General features: G+C 56.5%; 1 protein-coding gene across 2 annotated transcripts; it reads right to left on the reverse strand.

Moving 5' to 3' along the window:
* Positions 1-4,347: 4,347 nt before the first annotated feature.
* Positions 4,348-8,804, reverse strand: EFNA4 (ephrin-A4). Of its 2 annotated transcripts, none has more exons than XM_012658803.1 (4): positions 8,614-8,804; positions 5,911-6,197; positions 5,475-5,540; positions 4,348-4,905 (listed from the first exon to the last, which is right to left on the reverse strand). In XM_012658803.1, the coding sequence occupies exons 1-4, from the start codon at positions 8,724-8,726 to the stop codon at positions 4,790-4,792; spliced, it is 582 nt and encodes a 193-aa protein (XP_012514257.1). In that variant the 5' UTR covers positions 8,727-8,804; the 3' UTR covers positions 4,348-4,789. The 2 variants fall into 2 exon arrangements, with proteins under 2 accessions (XP_012514257.1, XP_012514256.1); XM_012658802.1 differs by having other exon boundaries at positions 4,348-5,048; positions 5,472-5,540.
* Between the last annotated feature and the right edge of the window lie 484 nt (positions 8,805-9,288).

The raw sequence follows: 9,288 nt of genomic DNA on the forward strand, positions 1-9,288 counted from the left end.
TATCTGGCAGCCTCTCAGTAGGCCCCAGCATTCCCCAACTCTCTCGTGTCCCCTGGAAAGGATCCGCTCCCTGCGGGAGAGAGCCAGCAGACAGGTCTGAGCTGGCCTGCTCCTCCGCAGACAGAAGAGGAACAGGTTGGGGGAGGGGGCCTGAGATCTTGGTGGGGAGTGGTGTCTGTAACCCCCATGTCTCCTCTGAGGAGTCAGGGGCAGAGGGTACTGTGGCCTGAGTATATCCTACTAAAGCCCAGGCACCAACCCTTGGCCTCCTTTGGCCAGCCTGCTGCTACATGGGGAGGCAGGGGTCTGGGCGCCCAGGTGTGAAGATGGTGCCTGCCCACCCTTTCCCAAGGAGCCAACATCAGTTCTCCACTTCCCCTCCCCTGGGCTGGGCAGGTTCAGGCCAATCTGTGCAAGAGCTTCACAGCAAACATTGATCTGTAATAAAACCACAATGTGTGTTCAGGAGAAGGGATTCCAGACACACAGAGATCCAGACAAAACACATACACAATCGCACGCATACATACAGATGCAAAACGTGCAGCTCTGCCAGGGCAGACACCAGTAGTCATGAAAACACATCTAAACATGGACCCACACTGTGTCAAACACACAAACATCATTGGTTCTACAAATCCCCTCTCTGCCATAAACTTTGTCCTTCAGAACCAAAGCCTTGGTTACCCATTTTCCCTGTGTTCTCACAGCACTCTGTACGTAGCTCTATATTAGCATTTATATTTGGCATTATAATTACTCATTGGCCAGTCTGTCTCCTTGGGTAATCTGAAGATTCCTTAAGGGAAGTGATCTTCTTATGCAAGTGTATATCCTCAGCATCTAACATGCAGCATGGTATTTAGTTAGCAGGAGTAGGTGAGGTGCTTAATAAATAATCGTTGAATTAAGGAACAAAAGAATAAATGCGTTCTGACAGCGGGACACCCATTCCTAGAATCCCTCAGAAGCCCACAGAGGGTGACCAATGCATACCACTCATGCCTCTCGCCCTGCCTTCTTGTCTCCTTGTCCCCTGACCTCACTGCCTCTCGGCTTCCTTAAAGGCCCCCCTTTCTCTCTCTCCACCCAGTGTGAGACCATGAATTTGAGTTCCACCTGAGGGTTGGCAGGCGAGGCAAGGGTTAATGACACCTCATTAGTGTTTAATTGGAGGAAGGAAGCTGCCTTGGCACCAGACAGGTGGGCAGGCCTGCCCCTTGCTGGAACCAGGCATCCTTAGTTCCAGCACCCCACCAGGCATGTGGGTGATTTGGCCCTAGAGACCCTCAACCCAGCCGGGGCACCTGCCCCCACCACTTGCTTTGCCAATTTAGTCTCCAGGCAGTACAGACCAGCACTCTCCATCTGTCACCAAACATCCAGAGGGAGAGCAGACTCCTATCCTTTCTCCTTTAGCTGGCTTTGCCCCCTCCCATCCCCAGGAGACACTGGAGAGTGCGAAGAGGGGCGTATGGAGTTGGACAACTGAGAGATAGACTAGAGAGGCACTCAGGGATAGATTCTGGATACAGACAAGAGACAGGGCTGGGGATGTGGAGATGTCTGCCCAATTTGACCTTAAATGAAGAGAATGCAAATGAGATGCAGACGATATGCAGATGAACACAAGGATCTCAGCACTGACATTCCCAGTGGCAGCAGCTCTGCACCCAGGACCCCAACGCTGTCGCCAATAACTCCCTCCTACTCTTTCTAGGTTAAGTGGTGCTGACCATTACTTGGAGTGAGAAAAAGGATCTCAAGAAAGATAAGAGCTTGGTTGGGCTAGGGCTGCAGGACCTGAAAAGCTGAGCTCCACCCCAGCTTGCCCACCCCACCCCGCCCCAAGCACGCACCCAAACTGCCACAGCGACTCAGGCAAACTCCACTCTCTAGGTTACGCTGCCGGACGAACCGTCGGTTGCTATGGGGACCCCTCCTCACTTCCAGGCCTGAACCAATGGGCATCACCGCTGATGACCTCATGCCCCAGGCCCCGGATTCTATTTGCTGTTTGGAAGCCACAGTGTACCCTTTTCAATTGCGTCACCTTGGGGATCCCCCGACGACCCCTGTTAGTGTGGCCAACTTAAAGAAGGGCGCGCTGGGAGCTCACAATGTGCTGAATGAGTGAATAAGGAAAGGAAGGAAGGAACTAATATTAATAAAAGGGAAGACGGAGAAAAAAGGAGCGGTCACAGAAAAAGAACAAAACTTCAGGATTTAGTCTGGAGGGGGAAAGGGCTATAGGCAACCCCACGAAGTGTGGAGCAGGATCCGGGTCGGGTCGCAGAGACGTGGGCTCTCGGGCCCTCAAATAGGGAGATAGGGCAAGGTAAAGATGAGTGGAGTTTTCGCAGTTGTTCGGGAAAGACTAGGGCAGGCCCAGCAAATTGAGAGCCCCACCCTCAGCAGCCTAACGCCGCTGAGTTTAGGGGAGATTGGTGACGCCCCAAAACTTGCAGGCCTGCCCAGCCTTCTGGAACCGCGCCCGGGAACACGCCTCGAGGACTTCTCGTGGGTAGGGCCAGGTGCCCGGAAAACCTCCCGGCGCCTTCAGCCCGTCCCGGCCCCATGAGCAGACTCAGCCCTAGCTCTCCGTGGGGACGCACCCCGGGACTGAATCAGCCGCCCGCGCAGGGCCCAGGCTGCGAGGAAAGCGAGTGTAAGGAGGGTAGGCTTGGCCTGAGCGCCTGTGGCTGGAGCGGGCCTGAGTTTGCGACCCCCTAGCCCAGCTCCCGCAGTCCCGGAGGCATCCGCCCTCACACCTGCAGAGGGCTGGGCGGCGGGCAGGGGCGCGTGTCTGTGTCAAGTGTGTGCGTCTGACTGCGAGGGCGTGTGTCTGAGTGCGGGGAAAGCCGACTGGGCCCGGTGTCTCTTTCGCACATGCGTTCTTATCAGCGGCGGATCCGCGCGCCGGCCCCAGACGCGGGAGCGAGCGCGCCCGCCTTGGTCCGCGAAGAGGGAGTGCCTGGGGCCGCTGGGAGCAGGGTGAGACCCCCACAGTTCTCAATCCAGGGCAGGGGCTGCTAATCAGTCGCCCCCGCTCTGCCCCGCCTATAAGGTTTCACTGGGGAGGGGCAGAGGTAGCAGTTAAGTCGGTTTCCATGGCAACATATAGATACCCTCCTGGATGACAATAGAGACGAAACTCGAACCCAGGACTATTAGACCTAGCCCACAGCTGCTCCGTCGGCTGACTCTACCCTCTCCTCCGCGCCCCAGCCCCTCGCCCCCATAAAGATCAAGTTTGGGGTGAGGGCCCTAACACATGAATACACCGGCACACGCACCTACAAAGGTATTTTCTCAAAGAGGCCTCGAATGGGGGAAGGGATGGACTCGAGTCTGCTCTGCCCGGGGTACTACCCTCCACCCCTGGCCTCGGCCAGAGCAATGGAATTAACATGAATGGTGATGACCGAATGAAGTCGGTGCACGGTGTTGGCGGAGAGGGCCCCCCCCTCCGAGAGGGACCAGGGTCTGATCTAGGTGCGCAAGGGAGCGGGGGAGGGGTTCGCAAACTCCAGTACCTCGGCGTCGGTCTCTGAACCTCCAGCCCCCAACCCCACCCCGTGTTCACACGCTGCCTTTCGCTGCCGCAGCCGGCCGAGCTAATCAGCACAACATCCACCTATCGATCGCTGGCTGGGTGCCAGGCGGGCGGGCACCGTGCCAGCGGAGGCTGCGGGGCACTGGGGCGGGTAGAGCACAGCTGCAGGGGAAGGGGCGCTCCTTACCCTGGCTCCACCCAAGACACCGTTCAGAGAGAGGGCCCCGGTTGGGCTGGGGGCGATCATAGGCTCCCCTGCCAGAGGTGGAAGAGTGTGGGCTGAGAGCAAAGGGGGCCCTCCCTCCTCTGCCCCACCCCCTCCTCCTTATAAAAGCGAAGAACAAAGAGGCCGCTGGGGAAGGAGGCTTTGATCTGACCCCACCTTCCCAGTTCTAGGCTAGGCACCGCCCAGAGTGTCCTTGGGGAGAGGGAGGGATGCCCAGCTCTCAGGGACCCAGGCATTCTGAAACCCAGGTGCTGTCTGTCTCCTGCCCCTTGCTTTTGCCCCAGTGCCCTGCTTGGTGCTGCCAGGGCTTGGGCAGTGCCCCAAGTGGGTGGGCTGTCAGGAGCATCTGCCCCTCCTCAGCACAGGAAGCCGGCTGGGGAGGTAAGAGAGGGTGCCAAGCTCCACAGCTGCTGCTGGCACCCACCCCACAGTGCCCAGAGGGGTACCCACTGAAGCCTGGCATGGATGGCTTGGGCACAGCTGGTATAGAGGTCAGGCCAAGCTAAGCTGAGAGCACAGGCCGCAGGGAGTCCTGGTATCAGGGAAGGAGCCAGGGGCCAGTAGGTTGGGGAGGGCAACAAAAAGATGGGTGGTTTATTGAAGGTTTGGTCTAGACACTTATAAAAATACAAACTGGCATGAAATTCAACCTCATGACAAGTCCGTCTTCATAGAAGACAAGTGAGTGACCTCCTGGGGAGGGCAAGGTGCTGCCCCAGGGAAAGAGGTCCACAGGGCACAGGCGGTAGGGTTCTTCTTTGCCTTGGTCCAGCAATCCACCTGTCCCTAGGTCTTCAGCCTTGGCCTCCAGCTGGCTCAAGGATTTGATCCCAACAAATTCCAGTCTTCCTGGGGGATGGGATGAGACCATCCAAACAGCCTACAAAGCCCCCATGTTTGTCTCTTCTCTGCTCCAGGGTGTCCAAGGCTGTCTGCAGCTCCTCCTTAGCCTGTGATGAGGGGGCAAGCATTTGCAAGGGTCACCTCAGACCCTCTGACCTCCCCCATCAATGCTCCATCTTATCTGTCTGGATTGGCACCCCCAGCACAGGTGGCAGGGATCTCTCCTCCTCCGGGGGATCTTGGGAGGGCTCTGGCTCCTTGGTGTGGCAGGGAGGGTCCGCTTGGCTCACAGGATTCGCAGGAGACGCAGAATCAGGAGCAGCAGCAACAGCAAGAGACAGAGGGGGCTGGGAGTATCCCCCCCTTGCCACCCTGATGTGCCACTCTCTCCAGGGTTCCCAACAGGATGGGCTGACTCCGACTCTGTGAGGGGGAGGGGATAGCACTGATGTGTCCCTCCAGTTCTTCAGCAGCCTCCTTCCTGCCCTTCCCATGAGCTGTTCCCTCTGGTCCCATTCTCCAGGAGCTCCCCAACCAGCCACTCCCTTCCCACTATCCACTACCTCATCCCTTCTAAGCCCCACCTTCCAAGTCTCCCCCAGATTGCCACTAGAGACAACCACCCCAGCTAAGGCCTTGAAGGGCCTTGCCCCTGGATATCCCATTCCCTTGCCTCAGATTAAAAAGGGGCACAGTGAAAGCTCCCACCAGGCCAAATGGGGAATAGGCCCCAGCTGAAGTTCCACCTGGACCCCTCAGAGCCTGATGCTCCTAGATTCTCCACTCTCTTTCCCAAGGGCCCCACACTTGCCAGAAGCCTCGCTCCCCATGCCCCAAATCACTTACTGCTCTCCTTGCAGCAGACAGACACCTGGAGCCTCAAGCACTGGCCAGGACTCTCTGGAGTTGGCACTGCTGCATGGTGGGAAATTGGGAGGAAGAAGTTGGCACAGGGAGTGACCCCTCTGTATGCCTCAGACCCTGTTTCAGACCCTCCAGCTTCTCTTCTCTCCAGGTCCCTGGAAAGCTTTTCCTTATTTTGGGGCCACACTCATGTACTGGGCCCCACCCATGCCCCTCCTTCCCCCCAGCCCCCTTTCCCAGCCCCTCCTCTCCATAGATGCTCAAGATGTTCCCCTCTTTAGTCCGGGATGCAGCCCCCTTACCCCCCGCAGGCCTCTCCTTCCCCCTCCTCAGGCTCTGTGTCTTGACCGGTGGCAATGGCAGGGAGCCCCACACCTCCCCACCTTCCCCAAGAGGTATCCAGTGTGCCTTTGTCACTCACAGATGTAGTAGTAAGTCTCTCCCGGCAAGAACTCGAAGCCAAGGGAGAAGGGTGTGAAGCGCTGAATCTTCTCTGAGAACTGAACATGGGCAAAGGGAAGGGAGCACACCCAGCGCTTGAAGGCACCCGGCCCCTTCGCCTGGCAGGCCTTGTAGCCTGGCCAGTCCACCATGTATAAAGTAAACGTCTCGGGTCCCTCGGGGGGGCCTGGGCCTTCATAGTGGGGGCAGAAAATGTCTAGGTAATCGTTGAGGCCCAGCTTCACCACAGCGTCTCCTCGAAGCAGCCTGCGGGCATAAGGCAGGGGTGGCTGAGCACGGCTGGGCATGGGGGGCAGAGATACCCCTTCCCAGAAGTCCCTGCCAGCCTCTCCTCCACCCACTGGAGACAGAGCAGCTCAGGAAGGCCTGAGTTCCCCAGACTGACAGCTCCTGAGAGACAAAGAGTGTGAGAAATGGATGAGATGATCGATTCACAGGTTCAGAGAGGCTTGGGACTGCAGTGCCCATGACAGACCACATGCCTTAAATGTGAGAAGGCTGGTCACCACACCCTACCTTTCAGGCTGGAGCTGCCACACACCTTGCAAGTCTGACACTGGGCGTGGTACACACCAGGCTTGATAAACGTTAGGCGGATGGATGCCGTGAAGAAGCTGGGCAGAGGCAGCGGGTACAGATATGGCCCACAGCGCAGTTACAGACACGGAGATGGAGACGGGGACTGGGAACAGTGGCCTCAGTGACAGACACAGAGAGAGGAAGACTGCCCTTTAGACCTCAATCCAATAGTGAAAAGAATGCCATGGTTAAAAAAAAAAAAAAAAGAATGAGGTAGTCAGTACTGGGTACTTCCCTTTTTTGGCCAGGAGGAAGTGCCAGCCATGGAGGGAGTCCACATACCACCCAGTCTTCAGCCTTCTCAGGAATCCCTTCCCCCACCTCGGGAGCTGACTGGGGGAAGGGCTATGACAGGCTGCCCACCACAGCACTGAATACTCTATGAACCATTACCCCCACCATACACAGCAAAGCTTGACCTATTGAAGGTCTCCAATTGTCCCTTAATGAGTGGTCTGAGGACCACCTGTCTCAGGAGTTCTGATTAGAAATGAAGATTCCTGTAATCCTAGCACTTTGGGAGGCCTAGGTGAGAGGATCACTTGAGGCCAGGAGTTTGAGACCAGCCTGAGTAACATAGCAAGACCTTGAGACCTCATCTCTACAAAACATAGAAAAATATAGAAAATATATAGAAAAGTTAGTTGTGCATGGCGGTGCATGCCGGTAGTCCCAGCTACTCCAGAGGCTGAGGCAGGAAGATCACTTGAGCCCAGGAGTCTGAGGCTGCAGTGAGCTATGATGACGCCACTGCACTCTAGCCTGGGCAACACAGTGAGATTCTGTCTCAAAAAAATAAAAATAAATAAAAAAAAAGAATTAAAAATTCCTGGGCTGAGCCCAGATCTACTAGAATATAAGCTGAGCAAGGACAGGGTCTTTGTATGTTTTGTTCTACTGCATCCCCAGTGCCTGGAAAAATGCCCTGCACAAGACAGCATTCAATCAATATTTGTGGATTGAATGAATGAATTAGAAACCTCAGGGCTAGAGGCTAGAAAAATGAATTTTTAACAGGTCCTCCAAAGTGATTCAGAGGCTTTGGTCTGTAACAGAAATGGAGGAATTCAGAGTCCAAGGACAAGAGCTCTTATCACTTGGTATTGGTATTGTAATGACCTGTCTTTATGCCTGTTCTCCCAGAGTCTGTGAACTCCCAGAGGGCAGGAGCTTGGTCTTCTCCTCTCCCTAATCCCCAGCAACCTAGCACAGGTTGGGGCACACAGTATGTGCTTAACAAATGTTAGTGAGTGAACAAATGAACAGAGCCACAGATTGTCTCAAGTAGAAAATCAGAAAGGAAAACAGGTGGGAAAAGAAGAGAGGGAGATTTGGGGAGGAGGATGATGGACACAGTAAAAAAAAACCAAAAACAAAACCGAGGTTCAAAGGTAGACAGCTCAGGAGAGAGAAAGAAATGATAGTTTTTATTTATACGGCCCGCACCTCTTTCACATACATGACCTTAGTTAGCCCGCCTGGCTTCCCAAAATACTAGGTGTTACTAGCCCATTTTACAGATGAGATAAATGAGGTTAGGGAGGTCAAACGACTTGCCCAAAGGTGATTCGTCTAGAAGGGCAGGGCCGGGACAGAAATAGAAGGACCAATAAAGACCGAGATGAAATCAGAGATAGTAAATGAGGCCAGGTGACAGAATGAGAGCCACACTGGAGGCCCAGAGAACAGGAGAGTAACCCACGCTCTTTCACCAGAGTAAAAGCCCCCTCGGTTCTCAAGTCCGTCCGCCCCCAGCTCCGGACGGCGGGATGCTGGGGATCACCAGGAGAGAAGCGAGGGGGGCGGAGCCCGGAGTGCGGGCAAAGGCCCCCCAGCTCCATGTTCCAAGACCCCACAGACAGCCTTCTGGGCTGGGGTCCTCCGCTCGCCCCCCAACACGTGCGGGCTGGGGGTAGACCCGGGGCGCGCCTCGCCCCTCCCCCCTCCCCCGCCGGCTCAAACAAAGGAGCCCCGGCGCGCGGCCGAGTTCAGGCGGCGCCGCGCAAAGCGCGAGTGGCGGGCGCGCGCACGGCCCGGGAGCGCGCAGACCTGGCTTAGCGCTCGCCCGGTTCGGCCCGGCTACCTGGGGTTACTGGAGTTCCAGTAGACAACGTGGCGAAGGCTGGAGCCCCCGCGCAGAGGGGAGCCGAGGAACGCGGCCCAGAGGACAGTCCGCAGCAGGGGCAGCAGCCGCATCGCCCCCGGGGTCCGGTCTGGGCTGGCCCGGCCGGTCCCGGCCCGCTTCACAGTCGGGGCGAGAGAGGTACAAAGTGAGGAGGGGGGTTGCGGGAAGGGGGGTGGGTGCGGAGACTCAAAGGCCCGGCCCCTGGATAACTTTTCACCAATGGGAGCGCATCTTCTGCTTTCCACTCAGCGCCGGCTCTCGTTAACCCTCTGTGCACCGTAGCGCGCGCCAGGTTAGCCAAGGCTTCTCCCGGGGCCGCGCCACACTGCGAGGGGGCGGGGAGGAAGGAGGTGTTCCACTGAGTGTTTTCAGGGAGGTCGTGTCTTTCGTGTCTGTCTTAGTACGGGGTAGAAAGCCTTATTATAAATTTTGAGGATTTTAAATAGGCGCACACAACCTTTGCCCAGATAGGGTAGTGAGGGCGAGGATCCATGAAACCTGTCCAGCCACCTTCATACATTGCCCCCTTTTCTTTGCACATCTAGAGATAGTACGTGGGGAAGGGACAGTACACCTTCTGGGACACCCCCCGTTCCGTGCAGAGCCTTAGGTGCGCGCTAGATGCCTGCTTTG

Source organism: Propithecus coquereli, unplaced genomic scaffold (assembly GCF_000956105.1).
Source record: "Propithecus coquereli isolate 6110/MARCELLA unplaced genomic scaffold, Pcoq_1.0 Scaffold59, whole genome shotgun sequence".
Classification (NCBI taxonomy): domain Eukaryota; kingdom Metazoa; phylum Chordata; class Mammalia; order Primates; family Indriidae; genus Propithecus; species Propithecus coquereli.

Bases quoted from the DNA above. Each gene is read 5' to 3' on its own strand.
- EFNA4 (XM_012658802.1), bottom strand. From the start codon at position 8,726: ATGCGGCTGCTGCCCCTGCTGCGGACTGTCCTCTGGGCCGCGTTCCTC. The intron at 6,198-8,613 runs GTAGCCGGGCCG...TTATGCCCGCAG, and splicing joins TGGAACTCCAGTAACCCCAG to GCTGCTTCGAGGAGACGCTG. The intron at 5,541-5,910 runs GTGAGTGACAAA...CCCACCATGCAG, and splicing joins AGAGACTTACTACTACATCT to CAGTGCCAACTCCAGAGAGT.